Raw genomic sequence first — 26,092 nt, forward strand, 5'->3', positions numbered from 1 at the left:
TGCACCCGGGGGCAGGACAGGCTCCGCCAGCAGCGGGCAGGGAACGGCTGCCAAGGCCTGAGAGCTGCACAGTTTAATCCTGGGCAGAGCTGGGCTGGATCCCAGTGTTTGCTCAGGCCCTGGGAGCGCGTGGAGCTGCTCCGCTCTGACGTGGGATTGCGGATTTTGCTTCTGTTTGTTCTTTCATGTCCCCACTGCTGCCTGTGATCCCTGGAGATCTCACACCACAGCTCTGGATGTGTTTAAAGAAGTAAATCAGGCCCAAATGTCTCCAAACACCCAAATCCTGCCATTGCCTTGGTCCCACGGCAAAATGCAGGAATAAACCGGGAGCTTCCCCGGCTCCTCACAGGTCCTGCCCACCACGGCAGGCCGAGCCCTCGGTAATTAGAGTGGCCCCCTCAGGGTTGTAATTAATGTTCCCTGGCAGCTGGGAGCCCAAGACTGGGAGGACAGCTCAGTTTGTGGGATTCCCCTCCAGGCAATGGAAAACTGGAGGCGTAAAGGGGGTGCTGGAAGGGGGGTTTGGGGCAGGAGCTCTCCAGGCCTGAGTGCAGAAACCCGGGAGAACATTCCCATCCCATTCAGGCTCATCCAGCTCCTTCTCCCACGTGTTCCATCCTTCAGGAACATCGTGGCGAGGAAGGAGGGGACATTTCAGCCGGCTGAGAGCAGAGGTAGGAGCTGGCCAGGAAGGGAGATGGGAGCAGGGAATCATGGAATGGATGGGGGGTGGGAAGGGACCTTAAAGCCCGTCCAGTCCCAGGCCATGGGCACCTCCCACTGTCCCAGGCTGCTCCAAGCCCCGTCCAGCCTGGCCTTGGGCACTGCCAGGGATCCAGGGGCAGCCACAGCTGCTCTGGGAAATCCATTCCAGGGCCTCCACACCCTCACAGGGAGGAATTCCTTCCTCACATCCAATCTAAATCTTCCCTGATTTGGTTTAAAACCGTTCTCCCTTGTCCTATCCAGGTTTCCATCTCTCATGGAGAAGAAGCTCCAAGGCTGACAGCGCTGGGAAGCTCCCTGGGATGCTGGCAGGGCTCTGCCCCTCAAGGACAAGGAGGTTTTAATTTCTTTTGTCCTCCAAACCCCTCTCCGTGCGTTCCCTGATGTTCCCAGCCTGCACGTTAGTCCCCCATCCAGGGACCAGGGATTTAGCATTAATAATCCATGGATAATTCAGCAGCCTGGGGTAAATTCCTGAATTTTTAATATTTTGTTTTGAAGTCCATGGCAGCACTTTCACTGGCAGGGGGGTTTTTCCCTCTTGGGATCGGGGAGAGGGAATTTACCGAGGGCCTCTGGGTGTGCCACTGTGGATGTTGGTGGAGCAAATCCCTTAATTATCCCATTAGGTTCCCTTTCCTTTGTTTTTGATGTGATTGAGTGTTCAGCAAAGTTGTTTTAATCCTACAAAATCCCTGCTGGATTTGGCTGGGTGTGGCCTGGACAGATTTTTTGTTACCATTATTTCCCAGTCTGAGTGTCAAAGGGAAGAGTGAGGAGGGGAATGGCCGGAGTTGGGTTTGGGCTGGAGCTGGACGGGGGTGCCGGACACCCGGATCTGGGATCTCCCGATGCACCTGTGGGACTGGGACCTAGAGACAATGAACCCTTGGGAGGACCCTGGCACATTTGGGAGCTTCCAGTTCAAGCAGGAGAACCAGGATCCAGGCTTGGAGCGGCTTTTCTGGGGGCGGGATGGTCCCTGCAAGCCTGAGGGATCTGCTCTTCATCGCTGCGGGCTGCGCAGAGTCATCCTCACCTTCTCCGGGACCAAGCAGAGCCTTGAGGGCTCTCCCAGATGGTTCTCCTGGCCCAGGAAGGATGAGGTGGCTCCTCAGAGCCCCACGCGGGTGCTGCCTCTGGTGGTGCTGGATTTGGTGCCAGGCTGGGCCAGGAGGGGACACCGAGATCCCCTGGGAGCCCGGGGGTGGGGATGGCCCTGCTGGACACCGGCCGGAGCTGAGCCAGGGAGGGTCAGGGTGGACATCAGGAAAGGTTCTTCCCCAGAGGGTGTCAGGCTCCCCAGGGAATGGGCACGGCCCCAAGGCTGCCAGAGCTCCAGGAGCCTTTGGACAACACTCTCGGGCACAGGGTGGGATTTTGGGGTGTCCTGTGCAGGGCCAGGGGTTGGACTGGATGACCCTTGGGGTCCCTTCCCACTGAGGATATTCCCTGGACAGAGCAGTGCAGGGGCTGGAATCTCTTCCCTGCTGTTTTTACCCAGGAGGAGCTGCTGTGGTTGTTGCTTTGCTGGGAGTTGTTCCTCTCCCAGACCCAACATTTCAGCACTTTAAGCCTTTCCAGCCGGGGATGGAGCATGTGGGATCTGGAGGTAACGCTCCAAGGAGTCTGGCTTGGCTGGGGAGCAGAGCCCTGCGGGTTCCTGGTGTCACAAAGCACCCGCAGTTTCTGTTCCCGAGCCCTTGACCCCTTGGCCAGGCCGCTACTGGAAGGGGCTGACCAGCTGAGCGTGTTGGAGGTTCTTTATCCATCCTTGTGCTCAGTTATTTATCCGTGGTTATTTATCCGTCCTTGTTCCAGGTTATCTGTCCATCCTCACCCTCGCAGAGCAGCCGGAACCCGGGAACCAATGCTGGCTTCAGTTTCTCTCCCTCCCCTGGGACCTGCGCAGGTTTTGCAGCCCTTGCCCAGCCCCAGGAGAATGAAGCCCTCGAGGAGCCGGCGGTTAAGTGGCCCTTAATTGATTCGGAATAATCCTGACAGGTCCTGCGGAATCGCCCCTTTCCAACTGAATGGCTCGGGCTGGGTCTGTGCGGATGCCAACTCGGCTTTGCTTGGCTGCATTCCTGCCCTTCCAGCCCGTGCTTTCCTTTTAACCCTTCCTTTCCCGGCCTCTCCGCAGAATCCAGGAATGGGGAGGGATTTTCCACCCCGTTTCCCTGCAGAGATTCCTCACCTTCTCTGCGCTGCGCCCGGCGAGCCTGAATTTGTCGCTGTTTTTTTCGCCGTGCGGTGCTCAGAACAGCTGATTTATTGTTTGTACCACTGTTACTGACCTGGCCAACTCAGGGGTGACCGGACGGGGCTGGGGGGGGACAGGACCGGGGATGGAGGCTCTCAGCTCCAAACTGTCCCGTGTCGGGGGCACAGAGAGCGAAGCTGCTCTGCTGGGAGCTCCCGTTCCTCTCCAGCCCCTCTTTTGGGGTCCAGGTGGAGCCTGGGCTGTTTCTGCTGTCCCTCCCTCTGTCCTGGGCCCACGGGAGCCACTTCACCCTTCAAAAGGGACAATTTCCCCCCGTGTCCTGCTGCCTGTGGCACAAGAGAAGATGTCCCCATCTCCCGGTGCCCTGAGGTTGTATTTCCCCCCCAGGCCCCGTCACAGCAGTGAAATCCCCGATTCCCTCAGTGCCCCTTCCCCTGGATGTGCCCTGGGCTGGGAGCTCCCCATTTCCCCCTGTCCATGGGCTTGGACCAATAACTGATCGATAATCTGCTGGGCGGTGGGGCTGCCCAGGGCACCTCCAGACCCTCCCTGTGCCCTCTGGGGCTGCACCGGCGTCGAGGGGACAAGGGTGGGACACAGGAGCCTGGTCCGTGGGAAGGGGCAGGGAGGCAGTGGGGGATTCCTCCCTCCTGCTCTGGGCCAGAGCCCGGCTCAGGCCGTGCCCTTGGTCCCACTGGAGTCTCCAACCCCCCACAGCACCCCCAGGATATTTGGGAGCTGCTCCCACAGTCGGCTCTGAGGCAGGAGCAGAGAGGCTGCAGCAAAGGCTCCTCGGAGTCTCCCTCCCTTTGCAAATCCCAGTCCTGAGGTTCAGCAGCTCTGGGGCAGCTGCTTCCCACCCGTGGGGTGCGACCCCATCCCTGCATCCTCCCTAACCCTGGATCATCCCCATCCCTGAACCCCCACATCCTCCCCATCCCTGCATCCCTCGCATCCCTGACCCCAACCCTTCATCCTCCCGCTGCTGTGTCTGTCCATCCTCCCCATCCCATCCCATCCCATCCCATCCCATCCCATCCCGTCCCGTCCCGTCCCGTCCCACCCATCCCATCCTCCCCATCCCATCCCATCCCATCCCATCCCATCCCATCCCATCCCATCCCATCCCATCCCATCCCATCCCATCCCTGCATCCTCCCTAACCCTGGATCATCCCCATCCCTGAATCCCCACATCCTCCCCATCCCTGCATCCCTCGCATCCCTGACCCCAACCCTTCATCCTCCCGCTGCTGTGTCTGTCCATCCTCCCCATCCCATCCCTGCATCCTCCTCATCCCTGCATCCTCTCCCGCCCTGACCCCATCCCGAGCCTCTCTCCATCCCCCATCCCCATCGCTGCCGCTGCCCTCCGTCCGTCCCTGTCCTTCCCGGCTCCCCTGTGCCGCGGGCTGGGAATGGTACAGCCCTGCCTGCAGCGCCCGCCGCTCCGGGGACGGTGCTGGAAGGTGAAGGCAGCGGCTGCGGGGGCTGCGGGGGCTGCGGCGGCCGCGTCCAGCCCCGACAGCTCCCGGGAGAAGGGCTGGGAGGGACCCCGCGCCCGGCTGCATCCCGATCCCTCCCGCGGCTGCTCCCGCGGTCCAGGCAGGAGCCATGACCCAGGGAAAGGTAGGAGGGAGTCCGTCCCTGTTGCATAACGGCGCGTTCGGAGGAGGAAAGAGGGGTGGAGGGAAGGGATTTCAGGAATAAAACGATGGATGGAGGGGGGAGCTGGGTACCCGTGCACGGACCCTGCGATGGGGGCGGAAGGGGCTGGGGGGTGGAAGGGGCTGGGGGTCTGGTTTTGGGGTTGGGGGCTGGTTTAGGGGTGATTTGGGGATTGGAGGCTGGTTTGGGGCTGGTGTTGGGACTGGGGGCTGGTTTCGGGGTGATTTTGGGATTGGGGGCTGGTGATGGATGCACAGCTCAAACCCTGTTAGACCCGTGGCCGTTGCTCCCCGGGGGGCTCCGGGAGGTGTTTGTGCTTTGCCATCCCTGTGCCCACCCGGCAAGCGCCCGGCACTGCCCCGAGCACCTCCTGCCCGGCCCAGGGGCTCGGCATTTTGGGGTTCTCCAACGCTCTCAGGCCGGGGAGGGGGGGTTGTGCATCTTCTGCCAGCTCATGCACCATCGCCATGGCAACGCTCTGGATGCAGCTCCATCCCTCTGGATCTCCTTGGATATCTGGGTGGGGGGGGGGGAGGGGTGGAGGGGGCTTGCATGATCTCGGCCCCCTAAACCCCGGGGACAGGGAAGGGCAGGGAAGGGCAGTGCCGGGGGCTGGCAGGGGAGGTGGCACAGCTGGATCTGGGACCCGGCCCAGCCTGGCCCCTGCTGTGTACCTAAAGCCCTTCTCACTCGGGGCGGTGTTAGTGAACGCCTGCCGCGTTGGGGGCTCGCTGGGATTCCAGCCCCGCATCCCGGGGCCCGCGGGGCCGCCATCCCCGGGCTGAGCTGGCTCCTCCCGGGGCAGCAGAGGAGCCCAGGCGGACAGTTTATCCCGGGCTGATCGGGAAGGTTAAAGGGATCATGTTCCCAAGGAGAGGCGAGCGCTCAGGTGGCCCCAGGCTGGCTCCTCGCTGCCATCCCAAGTCCTTGAACGCTGGGAAGCGCCAGAGCTGAGCCTCCACATGGGCAGAGAGGAAGGAGCCGGGAGAAAATTCCGGAGGGCCGAACCAGAGCATTCCTGGGAGCAACTGCCCAAGATGGGTGTAAATGAGAATGAACAGCGCAGGATTTTCTGCCCAGGAGCTGAAAGCTCTTTTTCAGGAGCAATGTAGGAAGTTTGATGAAAAGCAGAGAATTCCTTGGATGGTTTTGGTGTCACGTTGAGCCCGAGGCACCGCGGGGGCTCCGTGTCTCCCCTCAGGCCTCCCTGCCTGGAACTTCTCATCCCAATTAACACCTCAGGGGCTTTCCCGTCTCCTTCCCGGGGGTGCCGGGATGGGCCCTGTCCAGTCCCCAGGAGCTGCTGGGTGTCTCCCGGTTCCTGACCCTCTTTTCCAGCAGAGCCCCCTCCCCCCGCACTGTGTCCGTGCCAGGTTCTCCTTCTGGGCGGTTTCTGGGATGGTTTCACTCAGATCTCTCTCTCTCCCCCCTTTCTGTGCAGCTCTCCGTGAACAGCAAACCCCCCAGCTCCGAGGGGCAGGGGGACAAGAAGGACAATGCCACAGCCCCCCCGGCCCCTCCGTCCTATGAGGAGGCGACAGCGGGAGAAGGGATGAAATCCGGGGCTTTCCCTGCCCCGCCGGCGGCCCCGCTCCACCCCAGCTGGGCTTACGTCGATCCCAGTAAGTCCTTCCGTACTGGGGTGAGCCCTGGGAGAGGGGCAGAGATCCCCCCAGGACTGGGGAGGCGACGAGGAGCAGGGATGAGAGGGGAAGCGGGGATGTGGTGCCCAGTTTGGTGCAGGGCAGAGCTGCAGCCGTGAGCTGGGTGAGCCTCTGTGAGCACAGGAGAGTCCCTGCCAAGGTACAAAAGTCTCCATCCACCCCTGCGAGTCTCCATCTACACAGAAAAGTCTCCATCTGCAGAGAAAACTCCGTATCTATACACGAAAGCCATTCCAGCCATCCCAGAGACCTCACCCCCTTCCAGACGTGGGAGGAAACTCCTTCCCAGTCCCATGGGGGGAGAAATCCCCATTCCCAGCTCGCTTCCCTGGGTTATCCCAGCTCCCGGGGCTGGAGGGGAAGTCCTGGAGCAGCTGCAGGGATCCCCCCACCCCCTCCTGCAGCTCCTGCTCTGCCCCAGCTCTCAGAGCAGCTGAGGTGGCACAATCGGTGTCACAATTGGTGTCACAGCCCGAGTGTGGCTGTTGGCAGCTGGTGACAGAGCCAGGGAGGCTGGGACACGGCTGGAGCCGAAGGCTGGATTGTTCCAGCATCCGTGTGGCCATTCCTGGGCAGACCAGCAGTTTTTCCAACAGCCAGAAGCTCCCTGGAGCTCCTGCTGGGCTGTGGCAAAGGACAAAGCCCCGGCTGTGCCCAGGGAACGGCTCCGGGCCTGCAGATGGGGCTGCACCGGGATGGGATGGCTGGGGAGTGACGCGGGGGGTGGCTGAGTGCTCGCTCAGCACAGTTCCAGCCAGAGAAAACGCTGCAAGGACGGGATTTAGGGACTCCTGCTCCATCCTCTGCTGCCTGTTCCATCCAGCTGCAGGGACGGGACGCTTCGGGAAGGGGAAGGAGTGAAAACTTCCCCTTGGGATGTCTGTGCTGGCACATTCCGATGGCTTCTCAGCTGTTCCCTAAGGAACAGAGGGGAGAAATCCCCCCCAGGGGGCTCTGGCAACATCTGGACCTTTCTGCTGTCATGATGAGTTAGGGTGGGCGAGGCCCAAAGGGGGTGGGATGGGGTATTTTGGGTTTAGGGGGTGGAATGGGGTATTTTGGGTCTCCAGGTGGGAAACCCAGTCCATGGGATGTCTCACACCTTACTGGGAGCAACTGGAGAGAAGGGACGTGGATTTGGGGTTGTTTCTGGGACAATGAACTCAGGACACGCTGTCCTGCTGGGGCCTTGGATGGGGGGACGGGTGTGGGGACAGCAGGAGGGAGGAGGGCAAAACCCTTTGGAGGCTGGGGACACCGCCAGGGAGGGAGGGAGGAGGTAAAACCCTTTCGTTCCCCCAAGGCACTCAGGGGCCAGTGTGGTGCTCAGGGGTCAGTGTGGCGTTCAGGGGCCAGTTTGGCATTTGGGTGCCAGTTCAGGTGCCAGGATTGGTGCAGGAGGCTGGGAAGTGCCCCAGGGATTCTCCAGCCCCAGCTGCTCTGGGCCCAATGAGGGACCCAGGAGAACGTGCAGGAGGTTCAGCTCCAGTGGGGCAGGAAGGAAGGACCAAGGGATTTATTGACACCACAACAGCACCAGGGATTTGTTTCCTGCTGGGGGCACCCACGTGAGGCTCCTGCATTTCCAATGAGCAACTTTTGACCACGAAAACAGGAGAAATTCAGGATCAGGACCTTGAGTTTGGCTTGGTGTCTGCTCTGAGATTGAGAGTGTCTTTCCTCCATCTTCCTGAAGGATTTGGGTGTCTCTGAGCTCAGAAGCTTTAGGAGGAGGGAAGGCATCTGTGGACCAGGCAGGGATGGGAACTTAAAGCAGGAAAGTCACACAAAAATCCCTCTGTGGAAACCCAGCGGGAGAGACTTGAGTGCCACAGGAGGGGACATCAGCAAGGGAAGCAAAGAGTGCACACAATGATCACGGAATCATGGAATGGTTTGGGTGGGATGGGACCTTAACGCTCATCCCGTTCCACCCCTGCCGTGGGACAACTCCCACTGTCCCAGGCTCTCCAAGCCCCGTCCAGCCTGGCCTGGGACACTGCCAGGGATCCAGGGGTAGGGAAAACCAGCAACAGGAGCTTCTGTTCCTGTTTTGGCAGAGCAGAGACGACTTGTGTGGTGACTTGAGGATTTGGGGGAAGATTTTTCCCACTGGAGGCATCGGAGCTGTTTGGTCCTTGTCCAGGCTCGGTGCTTAACTGTTCCCTGGCTCCCTGCACAGAAATGGGATTGAGGGATGGGCCTCAGGGAGCTGCCAGGAGCTGCTCTCGCAGCAGGGACACTGTTGATGAAAGCCACGATGCAAACACAGCTCAGGAGAGCAGCGAGGGAATCCTCCTGCTCCCGCTGGGAATGCTGAGTCACGGCTGCTCCGGGGATGCGTTAATATCCACTGAAAGGAGAGCAAGGGATGCTCCCAGCTCTCCAGCTGCTGTGGAAGGTTTGGCGTTTCCTCAGACAGGATTCAGCCTGGCTTTGAGGTGGTTTGTGGGAGTGCTCCCCACTCTGCTCCCAGGGATGGTCCTGGCGAGCTGCAGGAGGGGGAAGGGAGTGGAGGAAATCTGGGAATTTGGGGCACCTAAGCCGTGATCCCTCCCTGGGGTCAGGGTCCGGCAGCTGGCGGGAATCGGGGTGGGAGCTGCTCCCTTTGGCCTCTGCAGGCACCAGCCCGAGCTACGGCAGCGGGGGGTACCCGGGGGACACGGAGCTGCTCACGACCTTCAGCTGGGACGACCGGAACGTGCGCAGGGTGTTCATCAGGAAGGTGAGGGAGGGACACGTCCCCGTGCCCCGGGCTGGCAGAGCCGGAGCCCCCAGCCCTCGGAGGGGCCGGGCTGTGCTGCACTCTGGGGTCCAAGGGCCACCTCTCCCTGCAGGTTTACGCCATCCTGATGGTCCAGCTCCTGGTCACCGTTGTCATCGTGGCTTTCTTCACCTTCTGGTGGGTGCTGGGCGTGTCCCGAGCCACCTGGGCCCCGGCCCTGGGCGGGTTCCTGGGGCTGTGTCACACCTGGATTTTGTCCCGAGGATTCCAACAGAAAAGCAAAGCTGAGGGAACACTCTGAGGTCCCTCAGTCCTTTTGCTCCCATTCCCACCCACGCTGGGGTTGTGGATCATCCATCCTGGGGGACGCCCTGGGCTGCTGCCCCTGGGCAGGAACTGCTGGGTTTTCCCTGTGGGAGTTAGCAGGTCCCGGCTCCAGGGGCTGGGCTCCCTCCCCTGCTCATCCCCCTCTCCAGCTCGGGTGACCGAGCTCCGGGTGTGTGTGGCTCATGTTGCCTCCAGAGTAAATAATGGATCACCACCAGCCTGAGGATTTGGGCTCCCTAATCCCCTGTGGGAGCCATTCCCGGCCAGCTCCGGTGTGGAACTGGGGGAGCAGTGCTGCCCTTCCCACCTGACAGCTGGAATTGCTCTCTGCGGGCTCAGGCTGCCAAGAGGATTCGCCCAGGCTGGGTTTTCATTCCCCACGCTGGGGCTGTTCCCGGGGTTCCTTGAGCAGGGAGCTGGGAGGGATTGGATTTTTCCTGCTCAGGATCTTTCCTTCTGTCTTGCAGTGAACCGGTCAAGGGCTACATCCAGACCCACTCCGCCTGGTACTGGGCTTCCTAGTGAGTATCCCTGGCTTTTCCTGCGGCCTTGTGAGCTCCAGACAGCCAGGATGGGGCTGCGGGGATGTGGGAAGGGGCTCCAACACTTCCCAAACCCTTCCCTGTCCTGCACGTGAGGAATCGCTCCAAAGTGTCCAGGGGCAGCTGGGGAGGGTCCTGGAATCACGGAATGGGTTGGGTTGGAGGGACCTCAGAACCCACCCAGTGCCACCCCTGCCATGGCAGGGACGCTCCCACTGTCCCAGGCTGCTCCAAGCCCTGTCCAGCCTGGCCTTGGGCACTGCCAGGGATCCAGGGGAATCCACAACCTCCCAGGGCAACCAGTCCATGGGTGAGCCTGAGGTGAGAGGATGGGAAATCTCACCTGAATGAGCCAGAGACACGAGAGAGGCGAACTCCAAGCACTTCCCAAAAAATGGCTCAAGAAAGCAGGGTCAAAGTAAACGCCTGAGTATTTCTGGCAGAAAACCAGGGAAAACCGGGGCGTTTCCAGGGAAACTGTGGAAACTCCTCTATGAGTCCTGGAAGGATGTTCAGGGGACCTTAGAGGCTTCATCTTGGGAATGTCCCCTTGGAAGCTCCAAAAACCTCCTTGCAGAGCACCCAGGAAAACACTGCAGAACCCCATCTGTGACACCTGGAAGGATGTTCAGGGTACCATGGAGGCTGAATTTCGGGATTTTCCCCTTGGAAGCCGGGGATTGCCGGGGTTTCCATTACAAAATACCCAGTGGGTATGGGGTTGGATTTGGAGGTGCTGGGATGTTCCCGGCCATGTCTGAGTGGGGCTGTCACTCCTGGGGCTCCAGCCCAGAGCCCTGAAGTTGGGATGCCATTCCTTGGTGGCCCAGCCCAGCCCGGCATGGAGCTTCCGAGCGCTGGCATCTCCTGGCTCCGCGGTTTCTGGGCTCCTGGTGGGGTCAGGGCTGCTCGTTAAGTGTGAGGTGAACTCAGCTTTAATCAGTTCACACCCAAATCAGGAGATGAGACACTGGCTTATATAACCTGGGAAAAGCCTCCGAAGAGCAGCAATGGGAGCAGCTGGCAGCTCCGTGGCACCAGGAGGGAAGTGAAGGTGCTCCAGTGGGCAGCCGGGGCTGGACAGGCAGTGTCACCTCGCAGGGGGCAGGGAGAGGAGGCTCAGCCCTGCTCGCGTCCCCACCTTGGCCCCTGGGGTCACCTCTTCCAGCTCCCTGCGCAGAGGGAGTTTATTCCTTCCTATTTTCCAGTAGGAACAGCCTTGGGGCAGCTGGGGGGTTCTGTCCTGGAGGAATTCTCCCCCTGGTCATTGTCCCACTGTGCTCAGGTGAGACCCCACCTGCAGAGCTGCCCCAGCCCTGGGGCCCAGCACAGGGAGGACCTGGAGCTGCTGCAGAGATCCAGAGGAGGCCCCGGAGCTTCTCCAGGGCTGGAGCCCCTCTGGAGCCGGGCTGGGAGAGCTGAGGGCGTTCACCTCACTCTGGGGAGAGCTCAGAGCCCCTTGCAGGGCCTAAAGGGGCTCCAGGAGAGCTGGGGAGGGACTGGAGACAAGGGATGGAGGGACAGGACACAGGGAATGGCTTCCTGAGGGCAGGGATGGATGGGATATTGGGAAGGAATTGTTCCCTGGGAGGGTGGGGAGGGCCTGGAATGGATTTCCCAGAGCAGCTGGGGCTGCCCCTGGATCCCTGGCAGTGCCCAAGGCCAGGCTGGACATTGGGGCCTGGAGCAGCCTGAGGCAGTGGGAGGTGTCCCTGCCCATGGCAGGGGTGGGATGGGATGGGATGGGATTTGAGGGTCCCTTCCCACCCAGCCATTCCATGACTTTAATTCTGTTTTTTCACTGCCCAGGGAGCCAAGCCCTTCCCTCCATTCCAGTGTCTCCAAATGCTTGTCCTGGTCCATTCCTGGATCCCCTTCCTGACCAGAGACCTCTGTAAAACAAAGCTGGGAGCCCCAGGATGGTTTCCCACTGCTGGGGTGGCACCTCAGGGGAATAAATCCAGAGCGGACGAGGGATGGACAGCCCCGCTGGCTCTGTGCTCCCGCCAGTCCCTTTCCAGCTGCTCAGCCGTGTCCACTCTGGCTTTCCTGGTTTCCCAGTGGGAGAGCTGTGCCTGGGTTATCTCTGTGCCCTGCTCGTGGCCCTGGGCTCTGCCGTCACCTCCCTGCCTTGGCCGAGGGTCAGTGGCTATCGGGAGCCATCGGCATGGCCAGAGCCGCTGCCCCGGGCGCCAGGGAAAGCAGGGAGCAGCTTCCAGAGCCTGGAAAAACACCCGGCTGAGGGCGGAAGAGCCTCCCTCAGCTCTGGGACTGCTGCGCTGTGAGAGGGGACAAATCCTGGCACATAAAAACTGCCAGGACCTGTGCGGGGCTGGGCAGCCACGGCTCCGCTGAGCCAGGAGGATCCTCCTGCCCTGGGCTCTTCCCTGGGTGGATCCTCCTGCCCTGGGCTCTTCCCTGAGCCCTTTTCTGAACAGATCCTCCTGCCCTGAGCCCTTCCCTGGGTGGATCCTCCTGCCCTGAGCCCTTCCCTGAGCCCTTTTCTGAACAGATCCTCCTGCCCTGAGCCCTTCCCTGGGTGGCTCCTCCTGCCCTGAGCCCTTCCCTGGGTGGCTCCTCCTGCCCTGAGCCCTTCCCTGGGTGGATCCTCCTGCCACGAGCCCTTCCCTGAGCCCTTCCCTGCCCTGGGCGCTTCCTCAAGCTCTCCTGCAGCGGAATCCTGGAATGGGTTGGGTTGGAGGGACCTTAAAGCCCATCCAGTCCCGAACCCCCATGGGCAGGGACACCTCCCACTGTCCCAGGCTGCTCCAAGCCCCATCCAACCTGGCCTTGGACACTTCCAGGGATGGACAGTCCAAAGCTTCCCATTCCTGGAGGGATGCACCATGGAGCAGCTCCCTCCTCCAGCACAGCCCTTCCAGCCCTGCCTGAGCCCAGTCACTCTCCCAGCCCCTGGTTTAAGAACCCCCAGCCTTGATCCCACCAAGCTGGAAAAGGTTTGGAAACAAGGGGCAAAGCCTGGCACCTCACAGAGCCATGGAATCTTGGAATCACGAAGGTTGGAAAAGCCCCTGGAGACCATCGAGTTCAACCATCAACCCTCCCCTCAGCACTGGCCGTATCCCCCAGTGCCACATCCACAGCTTTTTGGCCACTTCCAAGGATGCGATTCCAGCGCTGCCAGGGCAGCCCCTTCCAATCCCTGGCCTCCCTTTCCATCAGGGAATGTTTCCTAAGAGCCAGCACAAATCCAGTTCCTGCCCTCTTTGTCATTGACACATTTGGGAGCTCTCCTGGGCCTGAACCCAACCTTGGCTCTGCTCCAGATCCGGCCCTCAGCTTTTCCAGGGATGTTTTGTCCCACCCTAGGGATGGGCACTGCAGAGGAGGCCCCTGAGGGCAGGAAGGAGCTTTAGTGAGGGACCAGGGGTAGGAGCTGCCTTGATCCGCGCCTGACGGGGTGTTTGCATTTCCAACATCCCCACCCCATGGGAATTCCCACCTGCACCACCATCCCAGGCTGGTTTTCCCCCCTGAACTCTCCCTCTCTCCTTGCAGCGCTGTTTTCTTCATCACCTACCTGATCCTCGCCTGCTGCTCCGGGCCCAGGTACGGGGATCGCTTTGGGATCTGGGACAGCCTGGGGAATGCAGCAGGAATGTTTTCTTCAGCCCCTGTTATGGGGCAGGGATGGGGCTGTGCTGGCACCGGGATGGAGGGACTGGGGCGGCAGCTGTGTTCCCATGGGGTCATGGAATGGGTTGGGTTGGAAGGGACATTAAAGCCCATCCAGTGCCACCCCTGCCAGGGCAGGGACACCTCCCACTGTCCCAGGCTGCTCCAAGCCCCAATGTCCAGCCTGGCCTTGGGCACTGCCAGGGATCCAGGGGCAGCCCCAGCTGCCCTGGGCACCCTGCTCCCGTGCTGGAAGCAGCTGCTCCAGGCCTGACGCAGCCTCGGGTTGCTGCAGCTCACGAGTCCAGTTGCAGCTCCGGATTCTGGGAATGAAACGTTCCAGAGGATGCTCCCGTCAGCTCCCAGCGGAGCAGGAATGTCCTGGGGACCTTTGTCCCAGCAGGGCGACCCTGCCCGCACCGCCCCTGGCACTTTTGCACAGGGCACTAATTACCAGCACGGACATGAATTACCCAGCAGGGTCATTAATTACCCTCGTGGCCATTAATTACCCTCACAGCTACTAATTACCCTCGTGGTCACTGATTCCCTGGCACAGCCCCTGCTGAGCGGCCCCTTCCCTTTGCAGGAGATACTTCCCATGGAATCTGATCCTGCTCAGCATCTTTGTGAGTGGCACCCCTGCCCTGGGGCTGAGCGGCCCCAAGGACACCCACAGGGCTGGGATTCCTGGGGAAACGGGGCAATTTCATCCTCTGATTGCCCTGTGCTTGGGCTGAGGAGCTGTGCTTGCACTGGGATGGGAGAAGCCGGAAAAAAGGGAGCCTCTGTTTGTTAAAAACTTACAAAAAATAATCCGTGGAGTCTGGTGGGAGCTGGGATGGGAGCTGGGGTGGGAGCTGGGGTGGGAGCCGGGGTGGGAGGTGGGGTGGGAGGTGGGGTGGGAGCTGGGATTGGAGCTGGGGTGGGAGCTGGGATGTGAGGTGGGATGGGAGCTGGGATTGGAGCTGGGGTGGGAGCTGGGATGTGAGGTGGGATGGGAGCTGGGATTGGAGCTGAGATGTGGGATGGGAGCTGGGGTGGGAGCTGGGATGGGAGGTGGGATGGGAACTGGGATGGGAGCTGGGATGGGAGCTGGGATGGGAGCTGGGATGTGGGATGGGAGCTGGGATGGGAACTGGGATGGGAGCTGGGGTGGGAGCTGGGATGGGAGCTGGGATGGGAACTGGGGTGGGAGCTGGGATGGGAACTGGGATGGGAGCTGGGATGGGAACTGGGATGGGAGCTGGGATGGGAGCTGGGATGGGAACTGGGATGGGAGCTGGGATGGGAACTGGGATTGGAGCTGGGGTGGGAGCTGAGGTGGGAGCTGGGATGGGAGCTGGCTCCCGTGCAGGAGGGATGCAGGAGCAGGGGATGCTCCCGGGCCCTCTGCCCTCCCTCTGCCCTCTCCCGTGGCTGTCAGTCACTGGGGGGTTCCAAAGGCTGCCAGAATTCCTTCTCCTGCGGGTCTGAGAGGCTTCCCTGCCGTTTCTCTGGGATTGAGGGAGTGCCTGTGGTGTCTCCTCCCGGGACATGAGGGCACTAACGAGGCTCTGTTTTCCCCAGACCCTGTCCATGGCCTATCTCACGGCGATGCTCTCCAGGTGGGTTGGACAATGTCCCGTGTCCTGTGTCCTGTGTCCTGTCTCTTCCTGAAAAAATTCCCTATTCCAGAGGAACCTGGGCCACCTGAGCTGTCTGGGGCTCCCAGTTCTAAGGAAGGTTTCCAAGGCCTGTCCCTGTCCCGGTGGAGGCAGCACTGGGGGATTCCCACATCCCAAATCCTGCAGGAGAGCCCTGGAGGGCCGGGACAGGGCAGCACCTGGATGCGCTGGAGGTGACCACACAGTGATCCCACTGGGCAGCTCCCAGGAGGGCTGCAGTGAGCCAAGGGATTTTTTGCAGCAGTTTCAGGAATTTGTGTCCCCCAGCCTGTTCCCTTCTGCTCATTTGCACTGGGAAATCTGCTCCTGGCTCACGTGGGAGCCGGGAGAGCAGGATGTGATCCCGGGAGGGTGATGGATGTATCGGGACAAAGAAATCTGTGGCCTCAGCAGCTCCAGGGGGAAAACTCCAGTGACTCCGCACAAATCCCCCGGGAGAGCGGGACTGGCTTTTCCAAGGGCTGAGCCTGGCACTGCAGCCAAAATCCTGATCCAGCCTGGAGACCATTCCAGCCTGAGCCTGCAGCCGCTGTCCCTGCTCCAATCCCTCCTTCCTGCCCTTTTCCAAAAGCCAGACCAGGCAGGAGCCCAGGGGCTGCTCCTCTGGTTTCCCCTCATGCTGCGGTGACTTTTGGCATCCTGGTGTTGTTACCTCCCAGTCAGGACCCTCCCCATTCCCTGTCTGTCCATGGGTTTGGTGGGCTTGGAGCCCATCGGCTGCTCTGGAGCTCTGGGAGGTCCAGATGGACCCTCCTGCCTTCCCTCCATCCTTCAAAACAGCAGGAAAACCCATCCAGGCTTTTTTCTCTCCTTCCTTTTTAACACGAGTGTGGGATATTGACACTTCCAGCGCTGTTCGTGCCCGGAGGATTCGCGCTTTCCTTGCCAGGCTCCTGCCTGTCTGAATCCCCCCTTTCCATCCCTGTGGGAATGATCCCAACGTGGTATTCCCGGTAACTTTGCAGTTACTACAACACCAAGTCGGTGCTGCTGTGCCTCGGGATCACGGCCCTGGTCTGTCTGTCTGTCACCATCTTCAGCTTCCAGAGCAAGGTGGGACTGTGGAGCCTCCCTCGGGAAGGGGCACATCCGGGGCAGGACAGGGAGCCGGGGGCAGCTGGGAATGTCTGGGAGGCTCTGGGTACAGGACCGAGGGATGTGGGGATGTCACGAGAAGGTTGGAGTAGATCAGGGAGGGATGTGACTGGGATGGGAATGGGGCTGGAAGATGCTGACATGTGGGAATAATCTGGGATTTTGGAGGACTGGGATGTGTCAGGGATGTCAGTGGGGCTGGAAGAGGCTGGCTGGTGGTAAATGGGAATTTTGGAGGGTTGGGCTGTGGGATAGAGAAGGACACAAAGGTGTGTGATGGATTTGGGATTCCTGGTGCGTGGTGGGTCCCGAGCCCTTCCCTGTGGCACTGATGGGGGTTTGGGAAGTGTTGGCTCTGTGCCGGGGGTGGCTGAGGGGCAGAACCGGCTCCAGGGGGTTCTGTGGGACTCGGGGGTTGTGGTTCCTGCCGGGATGAGCCCCTGGAACGGGACATTCCCCCCTTCCGTCCGCAGTTCGACTTCACGTCATACCAGGGCGTCCTCTTCGTGCTGCTCATGGTGCTGTTCCTGGGGGGACTGGTCCTGGCTGTCATCCTGCCCTACCAATATGTGAGTGACCAGCTGGGCCAAACTGGGCCAAACTGGGCGGGCTGCGGGGGTCAGCTCCCCAAAACCAGGCGGGAACCCCCAGGGAGGGACAGAAGAGCAGGGGGTCATTCCCGGGGATGGCCAATGGGAACGGCTCAAGGATGGAACTGGCCCAGGGTTGAGGACGTTTCCTGCTGCTCCTGGTGACGGAACCATGGAATCCTGGAATGATTTCGTTTGGGAGGGACCCCAGAGCCCTGGACAGGGACACTTCCCACTGCCCCAGGCTGGCCGTGGGCACTGCCAGGGATCCAGGGGCAGCCCCAGCTGCTCTGGGAAATCCATTCCAGGGCCTCCCCACCCTCCCAGGGAGCAATTCCTTCCCAATATCCCATCCATCCCTGCCCTCAGGAAGCCATTCCCTGTGTCCTGTCCCTCCATCCCTTGTCCCCAGTCCCTCTCCAGCTCTCCTGGAGCCCCTTTAGGCACCGGAAGGGGATCCAAGGTCTCCCTGGAGCCTTCTCCTCTCCAGGTGAGCACCCCCAGCTCTCCCAGCCTGGCTTCAGCCCTCGGAGCAGCTCCATGGCCCCCTTTGGACTCATTCCAACACATCCATGCCCCTCCTGTGCTGGGGCACCCTGGATGCAGACAGGGTCTCACCTGAGCACAGGTGCCTCTGCTCAGGCCTCAGTTTCCCCTCAGTAAAACAGGGAAATGAGCACATTAAACTCTGTCCCAAATCCAGGGCAGGACTTGGACTTAGGACTGACACCCGGCACCTGCAGAGTTCAAATCTCGAGGCCTCAGTTTCTCAGCAATGACCCTGAGGTCTGAGTGACCCTCAGGAGCCAAGTCCCCAGGGACAGTGACCCCCTGAGTGTCCCCAAGGCCTGCCAACCCCTCACACAGCTCCAGCCACTTCCTTCAGCCTCTCTGGCCACTCCTGGCTCCAGCTGTGCCCAGGGGAAACCTTGGAGCAGCTTCCAAGCATGCTAGAGCAGGGCTGGGCTGCATCCAAGGTGTCTCATCCCGGGAGGCCTCACTGCCAGAGCCCGGCAGCCCCTGGGACACTGGGATGGGTGAGGGAAGGGGGTGGGGCCGGGCAGGTGCCATAAATCCCCTGAGAGGCTCAGGGATCCCAAATCCTTCGCCATCCCAGCCGGTTCCTCTGCCCTGAGCCATTCCCTGTGGAAGACCTGCAGGAGATTCCCACCGGTCCCAGCCCTGGAGCTGGTGCTGGACAAATCCAGCCTGGGCATTCCAAAGGGTTGGATTTTGGCTGTCGGGGCTCGGGCTTCTCCTCTCCCCAGTGGGAACGTGAGGCTGGAGCAGCTCCGGGTGCCAAAGCACAGCCATGAAACTGGAGAGGCAGCTGCTCCTTATCTGACATGTGGCGAGATAAGCACAGCGGAGGCAGCCCGGGAATGAGCCCGGGAGGCAGGAGGCAACTCTGGAGAGGCAGGAGAAATCCCTGGAGAGGCAGGGACATCCCTGGCTTCACTGAACCCATCTCGGGTTGAACCAGCACCTTCTCCTGGTTCCTCTGGGCCACAGCAGGGGCTGAGCTTTGGTCCCAGTTCCAGTGGAATTCCCCCCATGACTCCGACAGATGAATATATTTAATCTGTGCATGTTAATTAAGCACAGAGTCATGGAATATCCAAGGGGGAAGGGGCCCACCGGGGTCATCCAGTCCAGCTCCTGTCCCTGCCCAGGACATCCCAACAATCCCACCTTGTGCCTGAGCGTTGTCCACGCGCTCCTGGAGCTCTGGCAGCCCTGGGGAGCTGTTCCAGTGGGGGAAGAACCTTTTCCCAGTATCTGACCCAAACCCCCCCCGCCACAGCTCCAGCTGTTCCCTCAGGTAAATTAAAGCTGGGTCTGGCTCTTGGAATATTTGGTGTTTCTTCCACTGGGATCAGCCGTGTTTGGGTAAATAAATCCATTCTGGGGGTGCTCCAAAGTGTTCCCATGAGGGAGTGCTGGGACTGGGACACCATCCCTGCAAGTGTCCAGGGCCAGGCTGGACAGAGCTTGGAGCACCCTGGGACAGTGGAAGGTGCCCTTGGCAGGGGTGGCACTGGATGGGTTTTAAGGTCCCTTCCCAACCCAAACCATTCCATGATTCCACGATTTCCACGGGACAGTCACTGGGGCCAAGTGCAGTTTGGGATAACAAACACCTGGCGGAGAAGTTTAGGACACAAAGGCCACAGTGAGGGGGCAACTGAGGGCCCGTGTCCTGCTCTGTGCCACAGAAACTTTCCCAAAGAATCTGTTGAAGTCGGAAGTGGTGCAAATCCAGCCTGCGCCTTTAGAGCACCTTCCCAACTTTTCTCCCCCACCTGGGAGCCAAATCCCGTGGGAGGGAAGTCCTGCGTAGCCCATTCTGCCCAGCTCTGACGGCTGTGTCTGTGTCCATGTGTCCGTGTCCGTGTGTCCGTGTGTCCATGTGTCCACGTCTGTGTCCATGTGTCCATGTGTCCATGTGTCTGTGTCTATGTCCATGTGTCCATGTGTCCGTGTCCATGTGTCCGTGTCCATGTCTGTGTCCGCGTCCACGTGTCCGCGTCCACGTGTCCGCGTCCACGTGTCCGCGTCCACGTGTCCATGTCCATGTGTCCATGTGTCCATGTCCATGTGTCCACGTGTCCATGTCCATGTGTCCATGTGTCCATGTCCATGTGTCCATGTGTCCGTGTCCATGTCCATGTGTCTGCGTCCATGTGTCCATGTCCATGTGTCCGTGTCCATGTGTCCATGTCCATGTGTCCGTGTCCATGTGTCCGTGTCCATGTGTCCGTGTCCATGTGTCTGTGTCCATGTGCCCATGTCCATGTGTCCATGTGTCCGCGTCCATGTGTCCGCGTCCATGTGTCCATGTCCATGTGTCCATGCCCATGTGTCCATGTGTCCGTGTCCATGTGTCTGTGTCCATGTGTCCATGTCCATGTGTCCATGTGTCCGTGTCCATGTCCGTATCCATGTGTCCATGTCTGTGTCCATGTGTCTGTATCGATGTGTCCATGTCTGTGTCCGTGTGTCCATGTCTGTGTCCGTGTCCATGTCCGTGTGACCGTGTCCATGTCCATGTGTCTATGTCCATGTCCATGTGTCCATGTCTGTGTCCGTGTGTCCATGTCCGTGTGTCCGTGTCCATGTCCGTGTGTCCGTGTCCATGTGTCCATGTCTGTGTCCATGTGTCCATGTCTGTGTCCGTGTGTCCATGTCTGTGTCCCTCAGGTCCCGTGGCTCCACGCAATCTACGCTCTGCTCGGGGCCGGGATCTTCACCATGGTGAGTGGCTGCTCCTGGGATCCGGCAGGGAAAATGGAATTTGAGAGGGAGCTTGGAGCCTCCAGGGAGCCGGGGCAGGGATTGCAGGGCTCGGGGTGGCCCCGGAGCAGCGATCCCGGCGGGAGCAGAGCCTGGCACGGGAGGTGCTGCGGACGTGCTGGTGCCAGCGCAGGGCATGGTGCAAGTGCCAAGCTGTGTGGGGTGAGCAATCCCGGCTGGATTGCTCCGCAGGGATCGTGGGGACAGGCCAAAGGTGTCTCTGGAGAGGAGCAAGCAGAGCTGAGCTCAGCACAGCCCCGGGAGCGAGGGGATCCAGGGATGAGGCCGCACGGTCGAGTTGGGGCTGGTTGGGCAAGAGCGAGCCAAGGATTGGGATGAGTTCGTCTCATGGAGGTGCAGAAAGACAGGGAAGGCTGAGCCTGGGGATTAAGGGTAATTAGGAGGGTTTAACACAGGCGGGAAAAGCCCTGGAACTGGGCAGCTCCTCCAAGGAAAGGCTTGGCTTGTTCCCAGTGGTCCCTCCCGAAAGCCCCTTCCAGAGCGAGTGCCGGCAGCGCTGCGCTGGGATTCAGCCGGGAGAGGTGTCTGGGAGGGCGCCCGGCGTTCCCTGGAGCTGGGGCTCAGCCCGGGCCTGCCCTGGGCTCCGAGGCGGTGCCCACTGGGCACGTTGGGAATGGGAGCAGTTGAGCAATTGCCTTTATCATCCATAAAAGACACTCCAAGGGAGCGCGGGGAGCGCGGCGCTGATTCACAGCTCAAGATCCTCTGTAAAATACAAGGAGGCTTCAATATCTGATAATTACCCCATAAACATCAGTCAGAGCCTCAGCCTGGCCCTGCCAGGGCAGCTCGGCTGGGATCTGTTCCGGGGGGGATAAAACAGCATCTCCTGGGGGGTGGTGCAGCCCCCGAGAGCTCTGGACCCGGGGGGGACAGCAGGATGGCAGAAGGAGGGAAGGGAGGGAGGGAGGGAGGAGAAAATGGTGGATTGAAGTCATGCCTGGGATTTCTGGTTTTTTCTTGGGGCCAGGTCACCCTGTGACCACCTCGTTCCCTGGCAGGTGTTTCCCACCTGGGGGAAGTGTGGAAGCTTCAAGGTGTGGGCTCTGGGAGAGGAGGAGGAGGAGGAGGGAGGGTGGCTCCAGAGGTGGCCCTGGGATGGAGCAAGCCTGAGGGAAGAGGGCCTGGAGTGGGAGTTACACTCAGGGTTTGCCTGTCAGGAGGGAAATGAGGGAAGGGGAAAGTTGCAGCTTGTTCAGTGCCTTGTTCTGAGCTCTTGAATTGTGGTTACAGCCCATAAAAAGGGGCTGCACGTCTGTCCCGGCTCCAGGGAGGCAGCGGGGACATCTCCTGTCATTAGAGCCCTTCTTGCCTCCCTGGGCCAAACCTCCCTGTCACTGTCCTGGGGTTTCCTCCTTTCCCTCCCAGTTCCTGGCCTTGGACACGCAGATGCTGATGGGGAATCGCCGGTACTCGCTGAGCCCCGAGGAATACATCTTTGGAGCCCTCAACATCTACCTGGACATCATCTACATCTTCTCCTTCTTCCTGCAGTTCTTTGGCTCCAGCCAGGAGTGAGGGCAGCAGGGCAGGATCCTCCCTGTGCTGGAAATGTGAGGGGTTAAATTGAAAAGCAGAGGCGAAAGGGTTCCGAACCACCAAGCTGAGCCAGTCCCTTCCTTTCTGGTCCATCCAACGCACTGAGGAGCCCCGGGCCCCTCCCGCAGCTTTGTACATTTGCTGTCAGGCCTTTGTGACCCCGAGAGCAAAGCAGGGCTTCAGTGTCGTGTCCCTTCTGCTCCCCCCACTCCCGCCCAGCCCAAACCAGTCCAGAGACTGGGGGCAGGAGACCGGGACCTCCCCGGCCCCAGGGGCTGCTGGAGGTGCCCTCTGCCCGTCACAGGGTGAAAGTGCTGAGACAAAACAACAGCGAGGGCAGCAGAGCAGGGAATTTGGTTAGATCCTGGCAGGAAAAGCAGCTGAGCCAAGGGAAAGGCTTGGAGAATCCTTGCATTGCCCTGTTTCCCACATTCTTTCGGAGCTTGGTGGCCTCTGCGCTCTTCCTGGTGGCTCTGCTGTTGGAAACACGGAGTGTGGGATCATGTAGCTGGATTTGTGCTCCAGGCACAGGGAACTTGTTTGTTCAGGACGTGCAGCTCTCTGAGGCCATCCCTGATGCCACTGCAGGAAGAATTCCCCCGGATCCTTTGCATCTGGCCATGAGCCTTCCCTTCCCTTCCCTTCCCTTCCCTTCCCTTCCCTTCCCTTCCCTTCCCTTCCCTTCCCTTCCCTTCCCTTCCCTTCCCTTCCCTTCCCTTCCCTTCCCTTCCCTTCCCTTCCCTTCCCTTCCCTTCCCTTCCCTTCCCTTCCCTTCCCTTCCCTTCCCTTCCCTTCCCTTCCCTTCCCTTCCCTTCCCTTCCCTTCCCTTCCCTTCCCTTCCCTTCCCTTCCCTTCCCTTCCCTTCCCTTCCCTTCCCTTCCCTTCCCTTCCCTTCCCTTCCCTTCCCTTCCCTTCCCTTCCCTTCCCTTCCCTTCCCTTCCCTTCCCTTCCCTTCCCTTCCCTTCCCTTCCCTTCCCTTCCCTTCCCTTCCCTTCCCTTCCCTTCCCTTCCCTTCCCTTCCCTTCCCTTCCCTTCCCTTCCCTTCCCTTCCCTTCCCTTCCCTGACAGCAGGATCCATGGCCCCCTCCTGCCCAGGGCAGTGTGCTCTCTGGAGTGTGGCTCCCCACCTGAGGGGCTGGGATCCCAAGGAAGGAATATTGCCAGGAAATGGCAGAGAAGAGGAGGAGGCTGAGTTTCCATGCTGGGAAATGCCATTCCATGTGGGAAGTGGGCTGGGATCTGAGGCCTTCCCAGATTTGTCCTGGTTGCCCCAAATTCGCGTTCCTAAGGGGTTATTCCCCAGGGACTGAGGCCTTCCCAGAATTGTCCTGGTTGCCCCAAATTCGCGTTCCTAAGGGGTTATTCCCCAGGGACCGAGGCCACTGGAACAGCAGTGTTCCCTCTTCCCGGCTGTTTTCCACTGCTCCTCTCCCACACACGGATGGCAGCGCGGCTCTGGATGGGCTCAGGTAACTTTCCACCGTGGCCATGCTCACATTCCCTGTTGGGGCTCAGCTGGCTGATCTGGGACTGTAAAGCTCCCCAGGGAGATAAGGGGCCTTTTGCTCTCATTCCAAGAGTGATCCTTCCTGCTGATAGGACCTCGTATCTCCCATCTCGCTGGGAATGCCGGCGAGTGCGTCACGGAGCTGCCTCCAGCAATCCCTGCTGGAGAGAGGCTCTGCCAGAACGCTGGGACGGCACATTCCTGCTGCTTCTGGCCCGGGTTTTACCCCGCACATGCCCTGTCCTCCTGCCCCACGTGTCCAGGGAAAGTCACCGTGCAGGCAATGGAAACGCTCTGGCCCCTCTGTGGCTGCACCGATGAGCACAAGTGAGGCCTTCCCCTTCACTTCCTCCCCGAAACACCCCCAAAAAAACCCCCAACCGGACAGAAAACCCACAACCAGACCAAAAAAACCCCAACCAAAGCCAAATTCTTTGTAGGGATGAAGGGCACCATGAGGTGATGACAGCAGGAAGTTCATGAGCTGCTGGTTCCTGCTGAGGAGAACCAAATCCTTGGATTGCTGAGCAGGCAGGACTGGGAATGGCACGGGAGGCACCCTAAAAGTGGATGAAATAAGAGTTTCAAGAGGGAATTTCCTGGCCCTCAGCAACCTGGCTGGACAGCCTTTCCTTGCTCACAGCCATTTCCTGTAGGGATTTGTGCTTTCCAGGCTTGGAGGGAGGAATGTGGAGCTCCATGATGAGCTCTGGCTCTGAAATAGTCCCAAAAACTCCTCCAAAATGCCCTGCTGGGAGCTGGGGAGGAACACTTGGACCTGCAGCCCCCTCTGGAATTGTTCTTTTTCCTTCTGGTGTGGAGTAACTTTGCTGCTGCTGCATCCTGGCTTTTCTGCTGATATATCCTGGCTTTTCTGCTGATATATCCTGGCTTTTCTGCTGATATATCCCAGCTTTCTGCTGATATATCCCGGCTTTTCTGCTCCTGTTGGGAATTCCTGGCATGACCCCGCTCCAGGCACCTGACGGGGGGCACCTGCTGCCCTCCCGTGTCCCTTGCATGTGTCCTGGTCCCTTTTCCACACTGATCCCATCCCAGCCAGCCCTGGTGGATACTGAGCTCGGGGAGCTGGAGTTCCTCGGGAGGCTGAGGGATGCAGGATTTGGGGTGGGATATGGAGGGCTGCTCCCCCTCCTCCCGTGTCCTCCACCCGAAGTCCTCACCCAGCTCCGTATCCCAATCCTCTGGAGCAGTCATTCCTACAACTTCCCTGTAAATAGGATTTTGTATCTTCTCCGACTATTGCTAATAAATGGTTGCAAAACTGAGCCTGTGCCTGTTCCTGCTCTGCTTGTGCAGGTGCTGCTTCATCCCTTAAAATATAAACAAGATCCTGGCACGGCCCAGAGCTTTAACGGAGCCCAGGTCACCTCTTCCCCAGTTATGAGTAAGGAAAACATCCCACACAGAGCAATAAAAAGCACATGGGTCTGGAGCAGGTGTGATGGATGAGGAATATTGGAGAACTGAGGGCCAAAGGGCTCCAGGAATGAGGGATTTGTTCCCTCTCCCACTTGGTTTATGTGACCGCAGGATTCAAGAATCAGTGAGTGGGGATGAGTTGTGAGAGGGCTCCCGCTCCAAGGGAATTTTCTGCAGCGCTGGAGAGCAGCTGGAGCTTTCCCAAGAGTAAATGGAGGAGAAAAGTTCCTCCAGGGACAATTCACCACCCAAATGGGAACTGGCACTGGGAGGGGCAAACTCCCATCTCACTCCATCAGCTCGGAAGGGATGATTGTCCAGGACAGAAATCCCAGTGCAGCAGGTCTGTGCTTTTGGGAAGCAGTGGAATCCAAAACATGGGAAATTTGGCTCCTGGGAAGTGGTGCTGAACAGCCTGTGCAGCCAGGAGGGATCTTCCTGCACTTTCTTCAGAAAAAAAAGGAGTGAAGTGGAGAATTCGCACCCAAATAATGAGGTGTCCAAGAGCATTTGGATGAGACATCATCAGCGTTCCCTGAAAGTGCCACAGACAGGGTAAAAGGCTGAGGATTCTATCAAATTTCAGCACGGCTTTTGGAGAATGGGGCAAGAATTTGGATTAATCAGGCTGGGACCATCAAAGGAAGGGTGGAGGGATGTAGGACAAGGGGGGAGATTTGTCAGGGTGTGAGGGATGCTGGAGAGAGGAAGGCATCGAGCTGCTTCCCACGCCTGTTGAAAACAGGAATTTGGGGGTCCTAAATCCAGCCAGAGAGAGTCAGAGGAGACCTCAACCCCCCTGGGTTCCATTGCCTGGAGAAGGGAGGGAAATCGTATTTATTTTTGCACTTTTTTCTGCCTTTCGTTTGCGGCCAGGGCTCCCAGCACAGGGAGGATGAGGAGCTGCTGGAGAAGGCCCTGGAGCTGCTCCAAAGGCTGGAGCCCCTCTGGAGTCAGGCTGGGAGAGCTGGGGGTGCTCACCTGGAGAGGAGAGGGATCCAGGGAGAGCTCAGAGCCCTTTGCAGTGCCTAAAGGGGCTCCAGGAGAGCTGGAGAGGGACTGGAGACAAGGGATGGAGGGACAGGACACAGGGAATGGCTTCCTGAGGGCAGGGCTGGATGGGATATTGGGAAGGAATTGTTCCCTGGGAGGGTGGGGAGGCCCTGGAATGGATTTCTGAGGGGATGCCCCTGGATCCCTGGCAGTGCCCAAGGCCAGGCTGGACAGGGGTTGGAACAGCCTGGGGCAGTGGGAGGTGTCCCAGGTCGGGTGGGATGGGGTGGGATGGGATGGGGTGGGATGGGATGGGGTGGGATGGGATGAAATGGGGTGGGATGGGATGGGGTGGGATGGGATGGGGTGGGATGGGGATGGGATGAAATGGGGTGGGATGGGATGGGGATGGGGTGGGACGGGATGGAT

At 59.9% G+C, this 26,092-nt stretch overlaps 1 protein-coding gene and 1 long non-coding RNA gene across 2 annotated transcripts; both read left to right on the forward strand.

The window, feature by feature from the left end:
- Positions 1–524: 524 nt before the first annotated feature.
- LOC116436790 lies at positions 525–3,963 on the forward strand. Its single transcript, XR_004237067.1, has 3 exons — positions 525–677; positions 973–1,066; positions 2,551–3,963. It is a non-coding gene; the product is annotated as an uncharacterized LOC116436790 (long non-coding RNA).
- Positions 3,964–4,154: 191 nt separating this feature from the next.
- Positions 4,155–22,401, forward strand: FAIM2 (Fas apoptotic inhibitory molecule 2). The gene is made up of 12 exons (XM_032094159.1): positions 4,155–4,581; positions 6,062–6,242; positions 8,906–9,009; positions 9,122–9,186; positions 9,804–9,857; positions 13,398–13,448; positions 14,104–14,143; positions 15,084–15,121; positions 16,147–16,234; positions 16,750–16,845; positions 20,068–20,121; positions 21,550–22,401. Exons 1-12 carry the CDS (start codon positions 4,567–4,569, stop codon positions 21,697–21,699), a joined length of 936 nt encoding a protein of 311 aa, XP_031950050.1. The 5' UTR covers positions 4,155–4,566; the 3' UTR covers positions 21,700–22,401.
- The last annotated feature ends 3,691 nt before the right edge of the window (positions 22,402–26,092 follow it).

This window comes from Corvus moneduloides, chromosome 30 (assembly GCF_009650955.1).
Source record: "Corvus moneduloides isolate bCorMon1 chromosome 30, bCorMon1.pri, whole genome shotgun sequence".
Lineage (NCBI taxonomy): Eukaryota > Metazoa > Chordata > Aves > Passeriformes > Corvidae > Corvus > Corvus moneduloides.

What these genes read in the sequence shown, in the direction of transcription:
- FAIM2 (XM_032094159.1), top strand. An exon ending in CTGGGCTTACGTCGATCCCA is followed by an intron (nt 6,243 to 8,905) that starts GTAAGTCCTTCC and finishes TGGCCTCTGCAG; the next exon opens with GCACCAGCCCGAGCTACGGC. An exon ending in GCAGGGTGTTCATCAGGAAG is followed by an intron (nt 9,010 to 9,121) that starts GTGAGGGAGGGA and finishes CTCTCCCTGCAG; the next exon opens with GTTTACGCCATCCTGATGGT.